The sequence below is a fragment of the Pseudorasbora parva genome, chromosome 2 (genome assembly GCF_024679245.1).
Source record: "Pseudorasbora parva isolate DD20220531a chromosome 2, ASM2467924v1, whole genome shotgun sequence".
In the NCBI taxonomy this organism is placed as follows: Eukaryota; Metazoa; Chordata; class Actinopteri; order Cypriniformes; family Gobionidae; genus Pseudorasbora; species Pseudorasbora parva.
This window is the reverse complement of record NC_090173.1, coordinates 32,116,664-32,143,272: the sequence shown is the minus strand read 5'-3', so window position 1 is coordinate 32,143,272 and position 26,609 is coordinate 32,116,664. Positions and strand designations below refer to the sequence as shown.

At 38.3% G+C, this 26,609-nt stretch overlaps 2 protein-coding genes across 2 annotated transcripts; both read left to right on the top strand.

Annotated features, from left to right (window-relative positions):
* The first annotated feature begins 1,690 nt into the window (after positions 1 to 1,690).
* zp3e (zona pellucida glycoprotein 3e) lies at positions 1,691 to 3,787 on the top strand. Its single transcript, XM_067428936.1, has 8 exons — positions 1,691 to 2,284; positions 2,360 to 2,481; positions 2,564 to 2,667; positions 2,728 to 2,905; positions 2,993 to 3,110; positions 3,362 to 3,447; positions 3,518 to 3,606; positions 3,679 to 3,787. Exons 1-8 carry the CDS (start codon positions 1,724 to 1,726, stop codon positions 3,744 to 3,746), a joined length of 1,326 nt encoding a protein of 441 aa, XP_067285037.1. The 5' UTR covers positions 1,691 to 1,723; the 3' UTR covers positions 3,747 to 3,787.
* Positions 3,788 to 5,927: 2,140 nt separating this feature from the next.
* Positions 5,928 to 26,066, top strand: limd2 (LIM domain containing 2). Its single transcript, XM_067415980.1, has 4 exons — positions 5,928 to 6,191; positions 20,869 to 20,913; positions 21,162 to 21,298; positions 22,971 to 26,066. Exons 1-4 carry the CDS (start codon positions 6,189 to 6,191, stop codon positions 23,128 to 23,130), a joined length of 345 nt encoding a protein of 114 aa, XP_067272081.1. The 5' UTR covers positions 5,928 to 6,188; the 3' UTR covers positions 23,131 to 26,066.
* Positions 26,067 to 26,609: the final 543 nt, after the last annotated feature.

Genomic DNA, 26,609 nt, shown 5'->3' with positions numbered 1-26,609 from the left:
AATAGCAGGTGTATTTAACAGAAGGCAATAGAAGAACATTACTCACAGGGACAGTTCAAAAATACCGGACGATAACATCAAAACAGAACTTGATGTGCTGCTACATCCATGCAGTTCAGACTCAAAGATGAGCACTTGAACAGAAGAATCCTCTCCAGTTGCAGAACAGCCTCCCAGTGTAAAAGCAGAGGACAACAGTGGGTGCCCAGTCCCAAAGAAGTCCTTCATCACTTCCACATATACAAAACCCTCTCCACACTGAGCAGCTACACTGTTGGCAGGGACAGGATGCGGCAACTCAAAAGGGACGTCTGGCTGCTTTGGTTCCTCTGGTAGATTTGGAAAGCTCCACGTCAGTTTTGCCACTGGACCCTGCAACAGCTCTTTTGATTGAACACCCACAATATCTTGAGAAGGCCTTCTAAAGTCAGTCCTGACTGGAGTCTGGACCCCCTCCCACATCTCTTGTGACAAGCATAATTTTTCTCTGTACTTGCCAATTTTACTTAATCAACATGTCATAGGTGAATGTCATTGATTATTTAGTACTCAGAATAAAAATTTAAGAACCATATAAGGCTAGGGGCCTATACGCCGTTTTAGCTGGCTAGCCAGATATGTTTAAGTTTAGTTTGTGTCAATCCTGGGTTTTAGGTACCAGTGGTTTAGGTACAAAGTGGTTTGGCTTTTAGCAGAGTTCATCTCCATAGTAACTAATGCTCCACGGCTAACCTGCTCCAGGGCAGGTTATGTTCTGGAGAAGAGATCTCAAACTGAAACTGGACCAATCAGCTGGGAGAAAAGTGACACCCTTTTTCTGCTTCAAATTAAAGGTCACTACATAGCAAATGGTTTTTAAAGAAAAAAGTGTCTGGCTTTTAACAATGCTTATTTATAATAGTAGTAAATAAATGTTAAATTCTCTCTATATATCAACTAAACTTACTTCATAACTTTTACTTGCATTGATGTATACTATTTTTCTTTATGTTGTCTTCCATATACTGCTCTTTCCTACTGTGTAAATTTGTTTAAATTCTTAATATTATTTAATCATGTAATATTCTGCAGAAGAGAGAAATGGATCTCGCTGCTTCTCTCACGAGAAGTGAATTTTGATCGACAACATGTGATTGGCTCTTCACTGCTGATGTCACAGCTAAACTCCTAAACTCAGGATCTAAGCCTGAGTTGACAGAGAAAGCTGATGATCAGCATCATGGGACCAACAAAGCTTGAATAGATTGGTTTGGTTTTGTCAATTCGAAACTAATCCTGTAATGGTATTAGTTTGTAATCTATCATGCATGGTACTGGGCCTTTATCTCCCCAGTGCAACTGTTATGATTAGGTTGATCAGAGTGTGTAGATTCATTGGAGACTTCATTCCTTCTTAATCTGCTGGTCAGCATTAAAAAACAATAATCTGAACAGTCTACTTAAATAAACTGAATTTAAAATATTAACAGGTATGAACAAAAGACAAGCTTATCATTGGAAATCAGCATTAAAACATCTTTAGCTATAAACTAGCCTTATGGGACTTCATTTAATTCTGAGTACTAAAGAATCAATGATTTTCACCTGTGACATATTGATTGAGTAAATTGGCAGGTGCAGTGAAAAATTAATTGTCACGCGAAAGGTGGAGCCATGCTGATTTATATCTGTATAAATTTGGATTGTAACATCCTAGTGTGTTATTGAATCAAGCTTCGCAATAATGGGGTTTTGGCAGGTTGGGTTTGGCTTGGTATTTGTTCTTGCGCTTGGATTTTCTGAAGTGCGATGGAGAGCAAGCGCAGCAAATAATCCGAGTCCAAGCAAGTTTAGGTCTAGGGCATTAGCTCAAGCTTCTCAACAGGCTGATTCCAGGAAGCCTTTGGTTCCCAGTAATACTGTATTTGCACCACAAAGGTTTCCTGTCCAGACTCCAGTCAGGACTGACTTTAGATATTCTCAAGATATTGTGGGTGTTCAATCAAAAGAGCTGTTGCAGGGTCCAGTGGCAAAACTGATGTGGCGCTTTCCAAATCTACCAGAGGAACCAAAGCAGCCAGACGTCCCTTTTGAGTTGCCGCATCCTGTCCCTGCCAACAGTGTAGCTGCTCAGTGTGGAGAAGGTTTGGTATATGTGGAAGTGATGAAGGACTTCTTTGGGACTGGGCACCCACTGTTGTCCTCTGCTTTTACACTGGGAGGCTGTTCTGCAACTGGAGAGGATTCTTCTGTTCAAGTGCTCATCTTTGAGTCTGAACTGCATGGATGTAGCAGCACATCAAGGGTAGGTTTCTGTTGTGAAAAATAATCATGGGTGTTCTGGACCATCCACGTGACTGTTCTCTTTATTAACTTCTAGGTGACTGAGGATGAGCTTGTCTACACGTTCTCCCTTTTCTATAGTGCCCCAAAGGGTTCATATAGTGGTCCTATTGTCAGGAGCAGTGGTGCAGTAGTTGGTATTGAGTGTCATTATCCAAGGTGAGGACTGAATTCATCCAGGATTGCAGGATGTGCTTGTATCATCTGCACTAAAAGGTGACTGGCTCTAATTTCTTGACAGAGTGCATGATGTGAGCAGCGACGCCTTAGTGCCCACTTGGCTCCCCTATTCCTCAACTATAGTTGCTGAGGAACTTTTGGTTTTCTCCCTCAAGCTCATGACTGGTTGGTATGAGTTTGTAACGTGCCAGTACTTAAACCTGGGCTAAAATGCTTTCTTTGCAGATGACTGGAGATTTGAGAGACCTTCTAAGCAGTATTTCTTGAGTGATTCCATTAATATTGAGGCTTCAGTGAGTGCCTACAACCACATTCCTCTTCGTGTGTTTGTGGATAGCTGTGTGGCTACATCAGTCCCTGATATTAGTGCTACACCCAGATACTCCTTTATTGAGAATAATGGGTGAGTAGAGGTCATTTCAGGTAGCTCTCAATGTGGCATAATGGAATGTCTGAATTGATTGGGTTTTCTTTTCTCCCTCTTCCATAGGTGTCTCATTGATGCCAAGCTCACAGGCTCCAGCTCTCGCTTTATGCCTCGGACTCAAATTAACACACTACAGTTTCAGTTGGAGGCATTCCGATTCCAGCAAGAGCTCAGTGGACTTGTATGTACACTGTGTATATAGATCTATATATCTATAGAGAGAGAGTGAGGGAGAAATCATGTCTCCAATTAAGAACTTTCTAGTGACTGATCACATCTATTTTCTTTTTTTTCAGTAGGCCAAATTGAATTTGTGACTTAAATTGCATATCTCCAACTGAAACGTAGATGTGATCAGTCACTAGACATTTTTAGTGTATGTGGATTGGATACATGCTAGCATGGTGTGTACAAACTTTCTTTTTCTGGTAGGTCTATGTCACTTGTGTTCTCAAAGTGGATGCAGCATTCAACCCTACTAATGTTGAGCAAAAAGCTTGCTCCTTCTCTGACAATAGGTATGGTTCCCACTCATTTGCATTACCACAACTTTAGCGAGTGAGGACTTAATATTGAGTTTATCTGCAGGTGGGTGTCTGCTGATCAGGATGACCGGGTGTGTGGCTGCTGTGACACAACCTGTGGCATTGGGCGTGGTAGTGATCCACTTCTTAAAGGCATGTTGGGTTTTTGTTTGCAAAATTTAATGTTTTTAATGGTAATTGACTTTAACATTCTCTCTTTTGCAGATTGGCAGTGGGACCGGGCATCTGTTGGCCCCATCAGAGTCAAGGACTATAGTTTCAGTCCAATGTAGTGTACCAACTGCAGAATGTCTAAATAAAGTCATTGATCATGCTTCTGAGTTACTGGATTATCTAGAACTTCAGTGTTCCTGGCTAAAATGTATACCTTCCCTGTAGGAAATGAGTGACTTTGAACTTCCTGTGCTGTGTCTGAACTAGAGGTTGACTGGCTAAACGTTTTTTGAAAATGCAAAAATACTCATCTTAAATGTATTTAAATACAAATTGAGAATTATTTCCCCAAAGGCTTTAAAATACATCTTTTAAATACATGTATCTGAAATACTGCCCATCCCTGACTACTGTACACCCAAACTATTTACTCATTATCTTTATGAGAAGTGCCATGGGATTTTGAATGACCCCAGATGACCACTTTAAGGCTGGATGGTATTACATCTAACTCTGGGGGATACAGTGAATAAGCTAAAGTCAGTGTGTTCCTTTAAAACAGTGTTAACTTGTGCAAACAATGAGGCCTGTTGTCTGTCATTGTCAACATATTTAATGCTTTCATCGCTCTTTACATCACAGTGAACACAAATTGAAACTACAGTATGGCAACCTGTTCATGTTTGCAGACAGGCCATACTTTATCAAGCTACAAATTTATGCTATTTTAAGTGTGGACTTCATACCAAATAATAATGGCAAACAAATGCGGCTATGAGGCAAGCAACGCATAAAAGCGACACTTTCCTAACACTTTAATTGCCACTGGTAGGTTATTTCCTTCAGAAAATGCAAATGATAGGGTTTCTTCCCAGCTGCAATCCTGGTATCTACCCACAAGGTGGTGTAACCACCTCCCACCCACATAACATATACACACCACCAAAGTACATTAATTACTTCCCTGCATGTTACACTAAACCCTCGCCTCCTTTGCTATGAAAGGTGAATCCTGCACGTTTCCAAATGAGAGAGTCTCACTACTAACTTCATATGGGGATACAATTATTTTAAAATTCCTCTCATGATACACTAATTCTGTTAGCTTTGTAGGGGTTGTCATTCTCCTTTGTCTTAAGTTTTATTAAAAACAAAACCTATGCACAATTGCTTATCTGTAGGCTTATACATTTGCAATCTTATATATTCACAGAATCCCAGACCTGCAGAAAAACACAGTAACATAGAAAATCAGAGGAATAAATAACTTGTTAAACCAATTAGAATTATTTTTAATTATTGAATTGTATTTTTTTCCTTTTACTCCATAGCCTACCTAGTTTAGAATTATTGTATCACTTCAGAAGACTTGGAACGTTGCATGACCTACATTTTTGAGGCTTTTATGGGGTCTCATACCAAACGCAATGCTTTTCCACTTGGTCTACACTATTTAAACTGCATTTGAGTAGGCCTATGTTGAAATGTATAATGTTATTCTGTGTGTACTAAGCTACATCAACATTAGAACATACTGATATTCTAATATTTCATCGTTTAGAGCTACATTGATTCGTTTTATGTAGGCCTACATTTGCTCACCTGTCTAATAAAGCACACACAACAACAGCATCTCTGTCAAGTCGAAGTTTGTTGCAAAGCTCTCGCCATCTCGAAACTGGTCTTCCTTTGGTTTCTCATTTTGTTTCAAAGTTTGCGTGCCATGGTAATGCTTGAATGAATCTATAACAGCGTGGTGTGAGAAATTACATAGAAGTTGTTCACGTTTGTTGCCATGATTTCTACTGCAGTAAAAGTGGACACCGAGGGTAAAGTGCATGGAATGGACACAGACAACGCCCACGTCCCGGTTCCTTGGTTAAAATTCTCACAATTTACAAATAGTTGGAATTTGGAAACATTTAGGATATAGCCCAGTAAGTATCGCCTACTCAACTGAACAAAATATATAACGTTAACACTTTAGTTCAAGCACTTGCTGAACTAAACCCTTTAACATTCATTACATTGTAGAGACCATCAATCAAAGCTAGCCTAAATCAGTCTGTCTATATTTCGATTGCTTAAAATGAATTAGCCTAATATAATATTAGTCACTAACGATTTAATGAAGAATTAGGAAAAATAAAGGCGAGAAAGTAGGAATTAATATGGTTATTTTGTGCAAAAGTGTATTAGAAAAAACCCCCCGAATTTCTGAGGTTGGAGGAGAGCGCGCGGACACGGCACGAGCTGCGTCCAATCGCGTGCGACATCCTGCTGAATAAAAAAAGGCGTGATGAGGAGGAGAGAAAAAAAACGTCCGTTGAAAAGAGCGAGGTGGGGGCAAAGCACGTCAGCTCTCTAGCTAGACGGCTCGGGCGACCAGAGACTGTGCGGGTAACGTTACATTTCATTTAAGCTAGCCGGAGAAGAACATCATTTCCGACCAGCACAAAAAGCGGATGAGATTTCAATCGCCTCGCGAACACTGAGTGGACCAGACGGGACTGCAGACCTCTTGTCTCCTTTCTCTATAGCAGGCTGATAAGGGAACCCAGATGGTGAGTCTCTGCGCTTTGATTCAGCAGAAGGCAGTGAGTGAACCCAACGACCCCCTCATCGTCTATTGTGGTGAGGTGCAGTACGCTAGCTAGGGAGCTATCAAGAGCTAACTGGGATACTGGGCTGAAACCTGCTGGTGTTGCAGTGATCCATCAAATCATATGGTTCTCTTATTGTAGAGATGTATTTTTGTGAGGGTTTAGATTGGAAACCGAAGATGAATACTAATCAGACCTTGTTGTGTAGTGAGGGTCTAGGTCTGAGCCGCTGAGGGTCCAAAGCTGTCATGTGTCTTCCTGAAGATGCGTGTTTTCCAGACGAATTAAAACCGTAAAGGCACCTATAAATGCTAAGCCATGTTTTGATTTCTGGTTTTCGTCGACCCAGTTTAGTTCACGGAAAGGTGGACTTGTTCTTCCGGACTGAAGCAATCATTCAGGTTTTGAAACCATAAATTCATAATACTAACTTACCGTTATATTGCATAAAAACACGAAGCGCAGCCTCTCTGTCTATGCATCCTTTCTCCTGTCTGTCATTTGGCCGAGGCGTTTTTACAAAGTTGCAGTGTAGTAAAGCTTCACATTTTCTCATGTCTCTGTGACAATTGAACGCTGTAAAACTGAAACGTTGACATTTCAGTACTCATCCCACATTGGTCATAAACTGTTTGACTACTTTCATAGCCCAACAGCCTTTCTTTTTGTCACTGTATGATGGAAAACTGAGTAAGCACAGGTTTGATGTGGAAATTTATGTAAATGTTTTGACATGCACACCAGTGAATTTGAGCCTAATGCTGTCATGGCAACATGTTTAACTTCGCACTAATGAGAGACAACGTAAAATGCTCATTTATAAAAAAGAAAATATAGTTGCTTCGACTTCCATTTAGCAAAACTTGGCCCGCTTCTATTCTGCATACTGCAGAGTAACAACCCGTGATACAAAGTGTGAAATGCCCCAGTTTCATACATCATATCAGTACTGAATCAAATATGAAGAACAGAACTAGCAAACGGTTGTATAATGATTTATTTTTATCAATTAAACTCAACCAATGTAACTTAAATGTGCATATCTTCAGTCTTTTAAAGCTTCCTTTCCTCATTTGCACTGTTGTTTGTGGTCATAATCAGTGACAGTGGCATTTTGTTTTGGTGATTATGGATAATCTGGAAGTCTGATCAAACATTCTCAGTTAAATTGACTCCATTGGGCATTCAGCAACATGAGGAAAATGTACAAAGAAAATGGTTTTAGCTAATGATGTGCTTGAAAGAGCAAATGGTAAAAATACACATGTAATTGCTTTTATAGTACCATTTATTTCAGAAGCAGGTGTTGCTTTTTAATGATGTCTTCTTGCATTAGAGGTGTCAATCTCTGTTGTACAGAGAAGTTGAGAGCAGATGGCAGAAGCACTGTGGGTTTTCAGATGAAACTAAGCCCAGAGGATTGTGTACACAGATTATTCATGTGGAGAGGAGATGACAGCCTGCGGCATCAACTGTCCAGTTGTCAGAAACAAACGAATGATGTGGTGGAGGGAGGCATGTCATTCCAGGTGTTCCAACAGAATGTTGTAACTTGTAGGAACTTAAAAGGTTTTTGTGTTACATCCCAAGAAATCATAGCAGAATTTCTTTCTAAGTTCTCATTCATAGGAATATCAGAAGAATGGAATCATGAGCATCTGTTTGTTCATTCAAGCCTGTCCAAGTCTACTCTCGAACGCAGTTTTCTCTTGTAAAAACCTCAGCGACGTTCATGTTACAGCTGAATGTCACACACCGAGGTTCTGGTCCATGATCTACTCTTAGTCTCTTGACTATTCTTAGAGCTCGATACTAATGAAATTATGCCAACAAGGACTCTGGGACAGCCTCTGCAGAGTGATAATGGAACCCTTTTTTTCCTTTGCAAAAAAATGTGTCCTTATATGGAGAAAGAAGAAATTAGGCTTGCTCCATAGGCTTAAATAGAACTTTCCACTGAGTGACTAGCTGTAGCGCCACATTTGATGCAGTTGTTTTCTGTAGTGTCCCAGCCGTATGTCTTTGAGTTGAGCAATATTGTTAGCTCACCGTACATGCATGTATTTGTTGTATAATGTACTTTTCATCAAATTATGCTTGTTTATGAGAGTCAAGTATCACTGAGTGTTTTGGCCTCTTGACCCTTTTGCTTGCATCGAGTTTAACCCGAAATTAAACATTCTTAGCCATTTGTATTTCACTTTTTTTTAGTCTTCGTAAAGGGGCCTTTTTAAGCTGTTTAAAAAAAAATATTATTTAATTTGCTGTGTGACAATTAGTCTGTGAAGTGTCCTGCGTAATAGCAGAAGAGAAGATGTTTGCCATCTCTACATGTCTTTTTAAATTCCATGGAACGGAGCAATGTCCCTTGGCAATTCTGTCAGTATGTTTCTTGAGTTCTGATTGCAAAATGCACTCCCTTTCCTGTGATAAGATCATGGTATGGTAGATGATGACTGCAGTGTTTTGTGAAGTACCACAAAGTGCCTAGATCAAGTTTCGTACTCTGTCTGAACATGTCTGAAAAGCTTCAAAATAGAGATGTCCTAGCAGTACCGTTTAAGATCCACTGGTTTTCTTCCCATTTTGATGTAAAAACGCAAAGCTTTTTGCAAACATACCGGAGTCTACAGAAAATGGGGAGGTACTTTGGAAACCGTGTTTGAAAACAATCATTATTTTTGCAGGTGTGTTCTAGTGGCGCCACTTCAGATTTATCCGGTGAAATCTTACACCATGGACTTTCTCTTGGTCAAAGGGGTGTTCTGGAGTCAAATGAAACCTTAGACTGTTCCTCTTCAACCCTGCCCACATGAATTCTCTTTAAAACGTTTACAGTACAGGCTTTTTTTTCTGCCTCAACACATTTAAAGTTTCACATCCATGTGTCTACTCCAGCGTCAGCTTCTGTCTGTGGCTCAACACATTGGTGAAGACTCATGTTCTTCTTTAGAAGTGTTTGAGCCTCAGCATTTTTCCCCACAGTCACTCGCTCCTTCCTTCCAACCCAGAGTTTCTGCTCTCAGATAGAATTCAGTCAGCTCTGGTTTACGAAAACTAGCTCTATTGTGGTTAGAGAAGCAGTTAAAGCCCAGGAAATAAGCCTAACAATGGTACGAAAGAACTTGAGTTTGGCTTATTCAAATTTCTACCTCAAGGCTTCATTTAAAACCTAAACCAGTCATGCAACTAGATACAAGAGAAATTGGCAACCAAACGCTTTGAATATTTTAGTCCTTTCTGTCTATATCTCATTTGAGTTGTCTGTCTAGAATTGGAGTAGAGAAATGCACAAAATGACTGACACTTTCAGGAACAACTTCCTGATAACCACCACCACCAGTGGAAAAATACCAACCCTAATGTGTCATTTGGTAAATTAATGTATCTGTTTTGGTGCCCCAAGGCTCATTTTGTTTTTTTTTTAGTTACTGGGAGATCAATCATAACTTGGCTTTAAAAATGGGCCCTCTAGCATCTTTCAGTACATTGCATCTCATTCATGGAGCCCAGCCAGACTCCCTCAGGGCTGCTGCATGAGCCTCATATCTGCATTGCCAGGAATTTTGACAATAGAGTTTTGTCTTCTAAATCTGACTCGTTGCTCTTGTTCTTTACAAATTATTAGCTTGGCAGAATGTGGCAAATGGGACGTCAGCCAAACCATTCGCTCCATGTCTATGTGGCCTTGTTTGTATTACCTGCTTGATTATCAATCTACAAGTGGTCACTGAAAACCGACTGCCATTAACACCTATTATTAACTGTAGTATAGCGTGCATGTTGGCGCATGTTAAATCAGGCAATTTCTGTTGGAATTTGCAGATGCCTTACAATTGTAACATGTCCTGTCTGCATTCCAGGTCATATTTGAAAGTTGTTTGAATGATCACAAGATGCATTCGACTCAAGGTGAGCATGAGTTTGGCTGGTGGTGACCACAAGAAGGTTGTTGCAACTTGCCGCCTCAGCCCGCTGAACTCCCCGGCTGTCTGGACCCATGGGGAGCAGCTGATGGGATTTTGTCTAGCTAATGAGATTAAAAGGGTGTCTGTAGTCTAGTACCAGAGAGCAAAAGTAATGGAGAGTGAATGTTGTGTGTATACATCGCTTGTGGCTGTGGGAAAGGGTAAAATACTGACCTTTGGATGGCAGGGCATCACAAATCATACTGGCCTGCCAGTGTTTGAGGGGGAGCAATTGGTTGAAATATGTACACACTGCCCTGGGTCATTGTATGACTTGCAGCCCATCTGGTTGGCTTTAACGTTTTAAATTTGGGATGGTATTTATTAAACTTGTTCTGTCTTGTGTACACTCTCTCTGCCAGACTTTGCTTTGTTTAGAACATTTGAATCTGAAACTAACAAGGTTTTTCTTTCTTTATTGTCACTGATCAGAAAAGTTTTAATGTCATCCTTCAGAATGATTTTATTATTTTTATCTATTTGTTTAATGTCATGTTGGCCAATTATCTTTAATATTAAAAGTTAAATTAAAATAGTATTTAAGTATGTATTTTTAAATGTTGTAATTATTCTATATTATATTTGATCTTCTTTTAAAATCATAACTTCATATTGTTTCCATCATAAAATCAACACGTTGTCTGTGGTATAATCACTTATTCACTACTATGCACTGCTCGTATTTTAGATACATTCATGAAAAATTAGTGGATGGCTTGAAAATTCCTTTTAGAGTCTGAATTTTAAAGGTGCCCTAGAATGAAAAATTGAATTAACCTTGCCATAGTGAAATAATAAGAGTTCAGTACATGGACATCACATACTGTGAGTCTCAAACATCATTGCCTCCTACTTCTTATGTAAATCTCGTGAATCCAAAACACGGAAAAAAAAGTTCCTCTCAACATAAACCCAACCGTGACGCAAGTGTTGGGGATCATTTTATATGCACGCCCCCAACATTTGCATCTGTCCAAACATGTTCATTGTCAGGCAGAAATGGGAGCGACTCATCAAAACAAGCTGCTCGCGTGGACATACTTCATGTTCCAGGATGTGCAGGAGACTTTTCTTCCCTTTCCACAGATAAAAAAATGTCAACAGTCATGGTTGATGTTTATAATCCGATATCACAACTATTTAATTCAAGATCGTTCGTTTGTTCGGCCCATTTCAAGCAAGCTTCGCTCAGCGTCTTAAACTGAAGAAAGGGGCAATTACAACTTTATTCCGGCAAGCTGTAAGTATTTTATCCACTTATTGACTGTTTAAACAATTTCTGATTAAATTGAAAGTTTCTTAGAGAGACAGCATTTTCTAGATAATGCAAAATGCTTACAGTAACAATAGGAAACTCCAAGTACCATACAAAACTAAATAGTGTGTCTAATGACAAAGGGTAATATTATTTTGTATTACAAAATACAACCGTAGATACTTTGCTTACAGATCGTTCACTCGATCCTTCTAGCAAACGTCACCTTTTAACATTCACTATATAAAAACTACATTCATTTGACAAGGCTATTCATTTTGTAAAAATATAAGTTATATATTTATATTTTTGAGAACTGAAATAGGCCTATGATGTTTTTGCATGCTTGTTCAGAGTACATCAGTCACTGCGTAGCCTACATTGTGACTAACGTTATATAAACATGCAATATCGTTGACGAAAAAACGATATTGCATGATATTGATTTAATTACTGAAATCTGGCAACCGCACGAACGTGTGCTCTTTCTCGCGTGCGGATGATCTGAAAACACCAATAAACAAGTAAGCTGCATTTTATCAATCTCCATTTGAGATGTTTTGCTAAGTGTCATTTAGTCGATCTGTGTTCTGTCAAGATGGTCAGGACTCATGAGCTGAACTGCTGTGTGCTGCTGAAATAAGCCAATCAGAGCAGAGCTCAACATTAATATTCATGAGTCTTCCAAATAAGGCAAAAACAGAGCATTACATCCTAGGGACAATTTATAGGGGTGTAAATGGACCTGTAAAACTTTACCTGGACACTTTTTGCCCTTAAATAAGCCACATACCTTCTATGTAGATATCAGAGAACAAGTTAACATATTGCTTCAAATCATTCTAGGGCACCTTTAAGTCTTAAAATTAAGCTCTGTGACATTGTTAGATTTCACATTATAACCCCTTACTTTATATTTAATGGCCTGATTGTATTTCTTTTCCTGTAAATGACATTTACACAAATAATATTTTTGAAACGTCTGAACTTTAGAGAGAACATGGTGTTCAGTGTTTTTTTTTTTTTTTTCATCTTTTTTTTCGAGATTTTTGTGAAACCCAGAGGAGCTGTTACTGCGAACTGTAGTGATCTTCAGGTTCTTATGAGACTGCATATGGCATACATACGGAACTAAGACTTGACTTGGGTCAGCTGATGGCTGATTTTTAAGGATCTCTAGGGAGTGCGGATTGGGACCCATCATCATAAAATGCATCTGAGCAGAGCACAGCACAGGAAGATGATGTGTCATCACTCCTTCCTGCCACAGTGCAGACAGTTGGGCAGCAGTGCTATCTGTGTGTGTGTGTGTGTGTGGTGAGAAAGCGTGTTTTTCTTCATACTATGTACAAATAAGGCAATAAGGGACAGATGGCACTGGCTGAGATAGGGCTCCATTGGTTTGTGTGCTTCTTGTGTGCAAGTATTAACACTCACAGATCTCTAATCCCATTTTTTGCCACCATTTAAACTGTGACTGACCGAAGCATCTTTGTTTTGGGTTCAATAGTTTGTGGCATTATTTTGGCACTTCTGCTTCCTAGAAGACAAACAACTATTTTAGGTTCCCTTTGTTTAGTCTCCTTCACACACTCACTGCTACTGCTCTATTTATTTTCCAACTTGACCTCTTTTAAATGTAAATAGTGTTTTTGATATTTGTGTGCATTTAGCATGAATATGTAAATCAACTGTGGCAATGGCTCTGAAACAAACGTGTTACACAAACTCTGAAACAGGAAGTGGGTTGACGGTTGTCTTGCACTCAGGGTGTGTTGACTTTTACCAGATAAAGTGCATGTTTGCTTCTCTTTTTACATTTGTAGATGCATGTTACATTGTTATTTTTTTATTGACCAGGGGATAACCATATTGCACTGAGCATTGCACTTTCTTGTGCAACATGCTTTGGAAAGTCACTTGCAGAATTGTATAATTTTATTTAGCAAAAGTATGTATTTGGGTTGGCAGTCATAATTTGACAATTTATTTATATATTATATATACACACACACACACACTCACCTAAAGGATTATTAGGACCATACTAATACTGTTTGACCCCCTTTTGCCTTCAGAACTGCCTTAATTCTACGTGGCATTGATTCATCAAGGTGCTGAAAGCATTCTTTAGAAATGTTGGCCCATATTGATAGGATAGCATCTTGCAGTTGATGGAGATTTGTGGGATGCACATCCAGGGCATGAAGCTCCCGCTCCACCACATCCCAAAGATGCTCTATTGGGTTGAGATCTGGTGACTGTTGGGGCCATTTTAGTACAGTGAACTCTGTAGAGGATCGTGTGTGGGGTAAGGAAGAGGACACGGGGGTCGGCTGGACTACTGACGTTTTATTAAATAAACTCAAGGTAACGGTATACTGCACCACAGTGTGCATTAAATCTCAAAACATTCGTCGTTGTCACTTCCGGGTTACATCATCCGGGAACTCTTGGGGACACGTCACTAGCCCTTCTCTCTCTCTCACTGGTTTCCGTTTCTCCATGGCTCTTATACTCTCCCCGCGCCAATCACTGGAATGAGAGACAGGTGTTGGTAGTTTGTGTCCAACCCACTCACTTACCGCTCGTCTCCCGCCTCTCTCTCCCGTTGCAGCCCTCGCTGAACCACGCCCCTTCTGCCACAAACTCATTGTCATGTTCAAGAAACCAATTTGAAATGATCAGTTAGGCCGTGGCAATTAAAAGATTCCCAATTGGCACTAAGGGGCCTAAAGTGTGCCAAAAAAAAAATTCTCCACACCATTACACCACCACCACCACCAGCCTGCACAGTGGTAACAAGCCATGATGGATCCATGTTCTCATTTTGTTTACGCCAAATTCTGACTCTACCATCTGAATGTCCCAGCAGAAATCGAGACTCATCAGACCAGGAAACATTTTTTCCAGTCTTCAACTGTCCAATTTTGGTGTGCATACCTCAGTTGTAACGAGTGGTTATTTCAGTCAAAGTTGCTCTTCTATCAGCTTGAATCAGTCGGCCCATTCTTCTCTGACCTCTAGCATCAACAAAGCATTTTTGCCCACAGGACTGCCGCATTCTGGATGTTTTTCCCTTTTCACACCATTCTTTGTAAACCCTAGTTGTGCGTGAAAATCCCAGTAACTGAGCAGATTGTGAAATACTCAGACCGGCCCGTCTGGCGCCAAGAACCAAGCTCAAAATTGCTTAAATCACCTTTCTTTCCCATTCTGACGTTCAGTTTGGAGTTCAGGAGATTGTCTTGATCAGGACCACACCCCTAAATGCATTGAAGCAACTGCCATGTGATTGGTTGATTAGATAATTGTATTAATGAGAAATTGAACAGGTATTCCTAATAATGTGTGTGTGGAGGAATAGAGAGCGCATGTGTTGATTTTCTTGATTGTCTCTTTTTTATTTTTTTTATTTATTTATTTTTATTAATGTTAGATCAAGATAGAGACCTTACCTCCAACTTTAGAGTAATAGGTCAATCTAGTAGTAACAGAAGATACTAAAAACTTTTGAAATATAATTTGAAAACTTTATGAAATATATTTTAGAAAAATAAAAGCATATTTCTAAACCTCAGGGATAAAAATACTACTTTAGTCAGTGTTCGAACTATACCATGGCCTTTGGGGGAGCCCACTTTTCGGGGTGTGTGTGTGTGGGGGGGGTGCGCGTGGAAGAGAGGACGTGTATATTCCTTCACACACAGACAAACGGGTCAATCTATTGCTTAATGCATTGCGGAGACTCTTAATATACAATTGACAATCATTGAAGAGCATCTTTGATTTTAATGAAGGAAGAAAAAAAACAAGAATTGATAGGTCAAAAAGCCCACAAATAGTCTATAAACAAAGCATCCAACTGTCTTTGAGTTCACATGAACGGTTGAAGTTACTCGTCAGGCTACAGAAGAAAACCATAATTCCTTCATTCAGCTAACGTTAGTCTTATTAGGACATTGATAGTCGCGCAGACCTATATCAACCCAGCCGCTACACATAATTGGGGATAACATGCCTTAACACAGAATTGACCACAGAGGCGTGGGGTCAGCTTCCTTTGCTGTTCTTCCAGAAATCCAAGATCAAGAAGTGGATATTCGTTTTTGTTTTTTGTGTTGACATGCACTAAACATGAGTGGAATTAGCACCGCAGCGCCACCACACCTTGATGGTCATGACAAGAACAGCATGTATAATTATCTTTATTGAAGTGAATTAGATTTAAATTGCCGTCATGCATGAATTAATTATATATTTTTAGAAATGTTACATATAATAATCCACGATGATCACATTACAGAACACTGAAATTTCACCTCAAAATAACACAGTGTCAATATTTTTGAGACCCCCCAAAATTTTTCAAATCACGTTTTCAGGGGAGCCCATGTCTTATTTAGGGGAGCCGAGCTCCCCCTAGCTCCCCCGTAGTTCGCACCCTGACTTTAGTGTAGCTTGGCTTAGTCCCACCTCATCTGGCATGTTCTCAGAATAACTTGTTTTTGTCCATCAGAGCGCTGTGTTTATCTATGAGTGTACACAAGATCTTATTTCACTAAGATAACTCATTTCCAAAGAGCTGTAATTATTTGTGTGTGTTTGTTTGTTTTTGTTTTGTATTTAATAAAGGTTATATAATAGATGTTAATACAATTCAAGGAGTTTTACACTAGTGGATCATGGTAAAAGCTGCATTCGGTGTTTTTCTTTCCAACATGCACTCATTCATGGCTGTTTTATTTAATTAATGTGAAGTTAGCACAAAGTTTACATGTCATGAATTTATGTAACATACAGGGAGTGCAGAATTATTAGGCAAGTTGTATTTTTGAGGATTAATTTTATTATTGAACAACAACCATGTGGCAGTAGGACTGGGAGTTGAGCTTGACTCCATCCTCAACCTGAAAAGGCCCCACAAGCTCATCTTTGATGATACCAGCTAGGCATGTGCCGATATTAATTTTTCATGTTGCGATTAATTGATGAAGTTTTATCACGATATATGATATTATCACGATATTGAAATAAGTTGCAAAAAAAAGTGTTGCCATAGCATAACAGCTTTAAGAACTATTTTTGTAAGAACAAAAATATCTGAATGTTTAAATACAATAATGCACCAAAAATATATACAGCTCTGGAAAAAAAAATTAAGAGACCCCTCATTGAGAAATCAATGTTATGTGGTCTCTTGATTTTTTTCAGAGCTGTAAAAGTACAATTTTCAAACAGATTAAAGTGCAAAATAATTAGGCTATAAAGAACAACAGGTAGGCTAACAAATAAGGTCTCATTATTTAATGCATTAACTAAGATTGAGCAATAGCTACATTTGGTACAGAAAGTATAATGTTTTTGGTAATGTTAGTTAAGAAATACTGATCATTGTTAGTTTTATCTTAGGTCCATTAAAAGTTATTTTGATTTTGATTGTAATGTTATTAAAAAGTAACTAAGAAATTAACATAGAATGATTAATTCTTTATAAGTATTTTTCATTGTCAGTTTGATAATAATGAATTAAAATGTTAACTAATGAAGTCGTATGTCTCAAAGTTATACTGAACAATAACAAATAATTAGAACAGTTCTAATTATTAGGGTTGTAGTCCAGATTAAAACATAAAAATGTTTAAATTTGAAAATAAATAGCCTATTAAGTCTTTAAGTATTAAGTATTTGGTGCTGTGATGAACAACATTGAGATTACAAAAACGAATGGCTGTTTTAAAAACTACACGCGTTTTTTTGTTTGTTTGCGGTGTTTCCGGGGTAAGCGCTGCATTCTGCAGTTCATCAGCGCCCTCTGCTGTCACTGAGCGGCACTTCAGCAGCGCGTCTCCTTCACCGGTTCAGTCATGTGCAAACGCATGTTGGGCTTGTTTATATCTGAGCGCGTGTCCCTTTGACGCAGAATATAGCGGTGTTGAGCATTTATACGGTTGATGGGCAAAGTATTCTTGAGTGCATTATAAAAAAAATATAAATTGTTAATAAATTATTATTTACGATATTTTAAAGTGCCCACGATAACAATATCGTGCATATTCATTATCGTGATAAATCGCATTATCGAACCAGCATCTGAGTCAGACTGGAGCTCTCTGCCCTTTACCAATCCAGCCACGGGCCCATCCATCTGGCCCATCAAGACTCACTCTCATTTCATCAGTCCATAAAACCTTAGAAAAATCAGTCTTGAGATATTTCTTGGCCCAGTCTTGACGTTTCAGCTTGTGTGTCTTGTTCAGTGGTGGTCGACTTTCTGCCTTTCTTACCTTGGCCATGTCTATGAGTATTGCACACCTTGTGCTTTTGGGCACTCCAGTGATGTTGCAGCTCTGAAATATGGCCAAACTCTCATCTTGGCAGCTGCACGCTTGACTTTTCTCAGTTCACGGAGAGTTATTTTGCGCCTTGGTTTGTCCACACGCTTCTTGCGACCCTGTTTGACTATTTTGAATGAAACGCTTGATTGTTCGATGATCATGCTTCAGAAGCTTGGCTATTTTAAGACTGCTGCATCCCTCTGCAATATATCTCACTATTTTTGACTTTTCTGAGCCTGTCAAGTCCTTCTTTTGACCCATTTTGCCAAAGGAAAGGAAGTTGCCTAATAATTATGCACACCTGATATAGGGTGTTGATGTCATTAGACCACACCCCTTCTCATTACAGAGATGCACATCACCTAATATGCTTAATTGGTAGTAGGCTTTCCAGCCTATACAGCTTGGAGTAAGACAACATGCATAACGAGGATGATGTGGTCAAAATACTCATTTGCCTAATAATTCTGCACTCCCTGTATCTAGAGATGGGACGGTATGACAATTTTGTATAATGATTATCAATATTCTAACGGTTTTGTTAAAGTAAAATGAAGGTGTTCAGAAAAAACTTGTGCACACACTGAAAACACTTTTTATATTTGAAAATTAACAAGCTGTTCTATGAACTTTTTTTTAAAAGCAAGCTCCTATTCGGTGGCATTTCCTTCCTTATGATCATCGGCGATAGCAACACATTATAGCAGCGCACATCCTTGCATCACGATGGACTCGTTTCATTCAAATGTAACTTACGTCCTGCATCTCCGTTTTTGATTGTATTGAATTGAAATCAGAGGACTTTACTATTAATTCAGCTACAATTGTTGTGATCATCTTCTGTTTGAGTGTTTTGTATGCTGTACAAAATGGATTTAAAACCTTAATCTCAGTTCAATGAATACTTTATTATACCTTACATGTAACCCTTTATAGTCTTGTCTAAAATTATTAGTTAGTATTTGGCTCAAAGCCCCTTGTTGCAAACTTTTCTTAGAAGCTTCACATTAATTTCAAGTGAGTGAGAAAATATTTCAACTCAAAACAATATTTTGTGTCTAATTATTTCACAGAGGTAGTTTTGGCATTTTCTACTTGCCTTGTATGCGTTATAGTGAGTGGTGGTCACAAAGACGACTCTTAGAAGCGTTTCCTCCTATAGCAGCGACTTTCTTTTTGCATGTTCCGCAAACAGGGTGACCATCCTCGATTAAGTTTCCCTCAGGACTTTTGTAAAGGCCAAAATATGACCAGACCTCAGATTTGGTCTTTTTAGAAGGCTGAAAAATCTCCAGAGCACAGTCACTGCCTTCCACTATTTCTTCTCATACAAAAAACAATGTTGTGCGCTGTGTCTGTGCCAGACAGATGCTTGCTGGACAGGATTTACCATGAGTTTAAAAAACTTTTAACCCTCAAACATGGCTTTAATGATAATTAAATTTTAAATGATAATGTTAACCGTCAGTACATTTTAAATTGGTTTATCGTGAAACCGGTAATCGCCTCATCACCAAACGTATCTCACTTGTGCATTTAATGATTGTTTTCCTAATTTATTAATTAAGAGAGGCAAGTTATTTTTACCTTTTTGAACACTCAGTTGTTGAATTTCGGTTTGTCTTGCACATAATTCTAAAAACGCCAAAAGATAGTTTTTCAGTGAATCAGCTATTACAAAACCTATTCCCAATTACGGGAAAAATGTTAAATATCTGTAGAACTGGTTATCCATCAATCTCTAATTACAAGCAAATTCTTTTTAAATAAACCATATTTTTGAATAAACTGACTTTTCTTGCTTATCGCCAATTGTCAATGCAATTTGGTTTGATAAATAATTGTTTGACATTGATGCATCTCTATTTTTCGTTATTTTTAACATTTAAAGCAGGCATGGCGAACTTTTAACCAGTCATTTTAGCTGTTCAAAAAGAGTCCTTTACAGTTGCCCATTTGTATTTACCATATTTGATTTCATTTTCGTAATCATAATTTTACAATTTAATGGACTTCTACTGCACTAGCTGCTATAGGTAAATGACTTGAAATGCAGTAGTGAATCAGAACTCTCACACATTCACAGGAAATGACTTTTGCATTGAAGGAAATGATAAATGAAAAGGTGAAATGATTAAAGACAATTTGTTGCGTCTGATACTGTTGACATTCTTGTCTGATTCAGTTTTTAAGCCAATATCATCATGTTGAGGAGGCTGAGTGGTTGTAATTCATTTCCAGGGCTTTGTGTGTGTGAGAGCCCTCTAAATAATGGCTATAATTTGTGAAAAGTGGTTATTGAATGTCTAATGTGATATATAATGGTCATCACTGATACTTCCACTGCCTTTCTGAGCTGAGCAAATAGTGTGTGTGTTGGTATACCAGCAGATCTGTGTAAGATTCAAGCTCTAGGTTTATACGAAAGAGACAAGTTATGGATGCTGTAGTGGAGGTGGAGAACTGCTTTTGGCTTTCTGACAGTCCTGAGCAGTTACATAACCTGTCAGTTCAGCATTTTATCGAGCAGATGCTTCTTACACGGTACTGGTTTAACATTGCCTGAAAAATCTATCATAAATGGCACGTTTGGTTCATAAATTCCCATTCTTCCTTGTGTGATTTGGTGGCCTGTACAGATTGGCAGCTGTTTTGATTAAGCTCAACAGAATATGTGGTGCAGACTGAGTTGACCATGGGACATGGGCCTGTGTTACGTAATGTCATATAGCTTTAGACTGGCTGAAACAGAAAGCATGTGTGCACAGGGTCTTTATTTCATGGGGTGATTGAGTTAGAAACGCTCACCAGGCTTAGTCTTCGCTGATCCCTCTTCTTGCATTTGTGTGTGTGTGTGGGTACACGGACAAAAGGTGCTTGTATAAGCATGCGACCAGATGGAGGGACTGGATAAAGTGGTTGGAAGGGAACATTTTGAGTTATGTCAGGTTAGGAGGAACAGTGACTGTGATGTGCAGGATTATGCACAAGGCAGTGCCTGAAATGGTGTTGCCATGGGTAACCTGTCTTAGGACCACTGGCATAATTTTCTTTCTTTCTTCTTTTTTTCCCCCCAGGACAACAGAAACACATCTGATGACAAGCCCGTTCAGCGTTCTAAGGTATGTCTTTTTTTCCCTTTTTTTTATGTTCACATCCTTGTCTTTTCTCTATCTGTTTCCTGATTGCTTATTACGCGGTGACTCTGTCTCGCTATCTCTACCTATCTGTCTTTATGAATCATGCACTATAGCTAGAGTCAAAAAAATGTATGTAATTTGATTAAAATTGATCTGTTTCTTGCAAATTCATTGAGTGAACTTGTTTTAAATGACTGAAAACAAATGGCATTGCCTTTGTTTCCTACCAGTCCTTCAGTTTCAAGACACAGAAGGATACCTGTGCGGCATGTGAGAAGACAGTGTATCCGATGGAGCGATTGGTGGCCAACAACCTCATCTTCCACACCACATGCTTCTGCTGCAAGCACTGCAACACCAAACTCAGGTTAGACACTTCCACACAGCACAGACACAGAAAAGTGCAAAACGCAGTTAAAAGTGTTATAAACTGAAAGAAGTCTCTTGCTCTCACAGGCTGTGTTTATTTAATCAAAAATACATTAAAAGAAAATATTTAAAAATGTAATTTATTCTTGTGATGATGGCAAAGCAGCCATGACTCCAGTCTTCAATGTCACATGATCCCTCAAATCATTCTAAAATGAGGATTTGTTGCTTAGGAAACATATTTTATTATCACTGTTGAAAGACGTTTTAGCTGCTTAATATTTCTGTAGATTATTTGAACAGAAATATCAAAAGATCAGCATTAATTTCAAATGGACATCTTTTTGTAATAATGCTAGCAATCCTTTGTTAGAGATTTACTAATAGCTTTTGCCAGCGCAAAAACCTCTTGGCTTTAAACTAGGGCCGGGACTCGATTAAAAAAATTAATCTAATTAATTAGAGGCTTTGTAATTAATTAATCGAAATTAATCGCATTTTAATCGCATATAAATATTTTACCTGAGAACAATGAGAAGTAATTTTTCACATGTATTTTTAGTATACCATTGAATAATGACTGAATACATAAGCTTAATCAACAAAATATTGTTTATTTATTTCAGTCCAGCAGACCAGTGCAATGTTTGCTATTAAGTGTAGCAAAAGCATATTTGTGATATTTGAGGCTCGATGTGCTGCGGTGATACGCTAATTCCTTGTTGTATAGCAGGGGTGTCCAATCCTGCTCCTGGAGGGCCACTGTTCTGCTGAGTTTAGCTCTAACCCCAATTAAACACACCTGTACCAGCTCATTAAGGTCTTATTAGGCATACTAGAAACTTTAGCAAGCTGGAGCTAAACTCTGCAGGACGTCAGTGGCCCTCCAGGACCGACTTTGGATACCCCTGTTGTATAGCTTGCACACAACCATGCTCTTGTCGACGCTTCCATCATTTCGTTTTTTAAAACTAAATTTCCCATCCACGGGGCCAAGCAAAGCGGTCTCATCAGCTTCTTCGTTCATGTTCACTATGGTTTGTTGTTTTCATGGTTGTTGTCGTGACTCATGAGCGCTAGTTGGTGTTCCAGTATAATCGGTCCGTCAAAACTCATTCATTGAAAAACGTTCCGCGGGGCAAAAATAAGTGCGATTAATTTTTTTTTTTTTTTTTTGCGTAATTAATTAACGCGTTAAAGTCCCGTAGTTAATTAATCTTAATTAACGCGTTAAAGTCCCGGCCCTACTTTAAACTACTGTCAGGGTTTACTAAAGACACGCAGTGAAAAATTAGCACGGGAAAGGCGTTATTTTTTTCAGCTGACCTTTATTGCATATGCATTTATAAGAGTTTCACTTTCAGATGCAAAATTTATGGGAGGAGAATGTGATTTACTAATTTTTGCGCTTTTCAGTTTACTGGTGTTTGTTCCATTATTTACCACCCCCCAAAAAAGCTTAAACCAGACGCTAACTGAAAGATTGTGTTGGTCATTGCGTAAATGATCCGGCGGTGTCTGTGTAAATTGCGCTCTCACGCTAATTTACCCGGTTTAATATATCTGGCCTTAAATGTCTTCTTTTATATATATAATAACTGATTATATTACTGATCCCATATTTGTGTATGCATATATGTTTTTAATCTCTTGGTTTCTCTTCTCTGTAGTCTGGGCACCTATGCAGCACTGCAGGGGGAGTTTTACTGCAAACCACACTTCCAGCAGCTCTTTAAGAGTAAAGGGAACTACGACGAGGGCTTCGGACGCAAGCAGCATAAGGAGCTCTGGGCCTCCAAGGATGCAGAGAGCATCACCAAGACGCCATAATCCTCAGTGATTTTTCCAAAAGTTACCTTTCCCTCCACTGGCCAATGATGATGACCCTTTATTTACTCTGCCCACATCTTTGACACACAATACACACACACACATGCATCCACACTTTGACACTCTTCAGCCAGGCTCTTCATCATATAACACAATCACAGATATTTGACCATGTGACAGGGTTGATCAACTTCCCCCATTTTTTGGTTTTCTTTGTCCCACCCAACACCCCCCACCTCCCGCTCAATTTTAATTTAGTTTTAATTTAGTTTAATTTTAATTTTTTGTAGTGTTGTGTTAACAGTTAGTTGATTGTGACCAAAATGTTTGTATCCCTATAGGTGGGATGATTCACTTATTAGCATCATTACAACCCTGTTTGGCAGTACAAGTATGGTTGGCTTTCTGTCGTAAGACTGGTTTCAAGATGGTTTAGATTTATACACTCAGGTAATGATTCTGGGGTGTTGTATATTAATCCAATTATTCAGCAAACTTTTATGTACATGGTAGACTTTTTTGTCCCTCTAGTTGCAGCAACCGGCACTGTTTTCAAACTATATGAGCTAACAATGTTCCTTACAATGGAAAAAAAATCTTTTATTTTGTTTTTCGCTGGTGCAGAATATTTTATGTGTGAATCTACAGGGTACACTGTACTGTAAAGAACTCGCTTGAGTTTACATCCCCTCATTCCTTTTCTTTTTCCTGCCTTTTCCAAATGTTATTTTCTTTTGACATTTAAGAATTAGTAGTACTTTCTAGTTCCTGAAAGACTGGCCTCTGCGAACCCATCAAATAATATCATTCTTATTCTGAAGCATGGATATCCTTAACAAATGTAATTGTTAACTCACAATATTTGCTCAAAGTATTTGAGAATATATTCCATTTTTTGAATATTGTCCATTTTCATTTCAAAATTGAGACCTTGACTTGGACAGTCTTTATATATTGCCTCTCTTTTCTGGCGGCCTCTAGTGTTTTTGGATGCTTTTCCATGTTTGACCTAATAGACACTCAATGCTACCTAGTGATTTATCTATGCTCATATCAACAATAAATAAGTCTTGTTTGTCTTATTTTAGTCATTTTAGTGCTTTTCTGCAGACTGCACATTTTTAATAAACCTTTTATTTTTATTGTTGCTCAGTGATTTCTTGCATAGGCATTTGTACGTAAGTACCACTAAGCAGAGTGAATGTACTGTGATGCACTGTACTGTACTTATGCCTTGCTGCATGGGACCAAGCTTGTACAACAAATTAAGATATTTACAGGGAACTAGGTCTCAGAGGAAATGACATTTATGATTCTTCGCACCATTGCCTTTCCCCCCCTTCCACCACTTCCTGTCATCACACAGTTTTTGTTCTTCCCCCCCCAATAGGCTTCTCTGTGACTAGGTTTGGTGGGACTTTGGGTACATGCGTAACCGTGTGGCTCCTAAGTATTGCTCAGGAATATAGATGGGTCACAATGATCCAACAGCGTCACTCCTAGTTTTAAGAGCTGTTGAAAGTTGTTAAATAAATGAATCCTTTTTACACTCAAAATTGCTACACAGTTGGGGTTTGAGCAGGAAGGGGGTGATGTACATCTAAACAAAGACTTCCATCCCAGGTTTTATATGCACATGTCAGCGTGAAACTGACTGCATCTTGTGAATTGTCACTGTGGCCATAAGCTGTGACCTCTCTAGTGGTTTGTGTATTTGTGTACGAACATCATTGATGCTGTCATGTAGTTTCTTTTAATGAATGAAATGCCTCTGTGTTTTAATTCTATTGCTTTTGTAGTGTAACAAACGTAAAGCTATACTGATGTCTGTATATGTTAAATGCCATAAGGAAGTGGTCTTTAGATAGATTTGCCCTTAGTTTTAGTCCATGATAGTGGCTTGTTGTGTTTTGCAAGTGTCTTGTCTGCCTTCCAGTGCAATGGCCTTTTGTCTGTTCATTTGAGATGATCCATTTTAGACTCGCTAAGCCATTGAAAATCATCCAAATATTTTGAACAACTTGAATGCCACAAAAGTCCCTGTGTTTGTATATATTTAAGATTACTGTGAAATGGAAATGCATTGCGAGTTTTAGAGGAATTATTGAAAGCTCTTGGCATTAACGAGAATAATATTTTCATATTACGCCTTATCTGTTTAATTGCATTTTTTTTCTTCAAATCCTTCATATTAAGAACACTTTATTTTCAGCGTTCTTTTTGAGTTTATTTACCCAAATTCATCAGCTTTTTAAAATGTCAACTTTCTCATTCTAACAAAATGTTTCACCAAATGTAAATTATTTGGATATTTTTACAATGCTGTCATTTTCTTTTCTGTTCAAATGTGTGTTTATTTTTGGAACAAACTTTCCACATACACAAATCACTGTGTTTAGCCCAACTGTTAGTTGTAATTGCACACAGTGTGCCAAGGTACAAATAACACAATATCCTGCAAGCACTCAGTCTTTTATAAACTACAGAACAAACAGAAAAAGGTACACTCTTTGCTCTTTTCTGATGGATTTGTAGTTCTTGAAATGTATGAGTGTGTCTTTGATATTAAGTGTATTGATATTTAAGGTTGCAAAAGATTATTTTTTAAATGCTGTTGACTGTCTGCATGCGTTGAGTGAGAGGAGAAAAATGTAAGCAAAGTGTATTACTCTATATCTAAAACTTGATCAGTGGAACAAGGTGGCCTTAAAGCAGAAGGAGGTCTTGGCTCTTTACTTGTTTCTTTTGTCCCCATCAGGTTTATTTTTGTCTTGGTACTTATATCAGCCCTCCTGTTCAACTGCTACATCAATTTATAATAAAATGTGATTATTCTTTCTTTCAGTTCCCACAGAAATGTCCTTTTCTCCTTTTTATTTCTCAGTTTTGTACACGCTTTTGTACACACAAATAAATGATATGCCGGTGTTGATCAACCCTGAGTTTGGATGTTTTATTATAATAAAGCTTGCATGAAAGTGTTTTGTTAAGTGTGTGTGTTGCACTTAATTGTACTTTGATTTGTATAAAATACTTGCATATAAAAACTATTAATATGGATATATACATTTAATTATAAAGACTATATAAATAAAATATATTTAATTTGAAGTGTCTATTCAAAAGCATCAATAATGTAAATAAATACTGGTCCCAGATACAAATCACAGTAATGATTTGTCTGGAGGATGAAAAATCTTCACACGGTGGTGTGCATTTGTTCAATGCATCACGTTATTCACGTAAACAGCACCGCGCTCCAAAGTCTCACCTTTGAAAATTCCCTTTTGACATTATAATGCTTACCTTATGATTTCCTGAAGGTGACTAATTTATTGAATGTTATCTATTTTTTTAGATGTTTAATGAATTGCTTTTTTTTTCATGAGATTATTTCCATACTATGTATTCCCCTTCCCCTGTTTTTCATTAAAACAAATCTTCTGACTATTACGTCATAAATGTGTGCGCGGCAGTGA

Excerpts from the sequence above, each read along its gene's own strand:
- zp3e (XM_067428936.1), top strand. The coding sequence starts at position 1,724 with ATGGGGTTTTGGCAGGTTGGGTTTGGCTTGGTATTTGTTCTTGCGCTT. Across the intron at positions 2,482-2,563 it reads ATTGAGTGTCATTATCCAAG|AGTGCATGATGTGAGCAGCG; the intron begins GTGAGGACTGAA and ends ATTTCTTGACAG. Across the intron at positions 3,448-3,517 it reads TGCTCCTTCTCTGACAATAG|GTGGGTGTCTGCTGATCAGG; the intron begins GTATGGTTCCCA and ends GTTTATCTGCAG.
- limd2 (XM_067415980.1), top strand. Across the intron at positions 20,914-21,161 it reads AGCCCGTTCAGCGTTCTAAG|TCCTTCAGTTTCAAGACACA; the intron begins GTATGTCTTTTT and ends GTTTCCTACCAG. Across the intron at positions 21,299-22,970 it reads CACTGCAACACCAAACTCAG|TCTGGGCACCTATGCAGCAC; the intron begins GTTAGACACTTC and ends TCTTCTCTGTAG.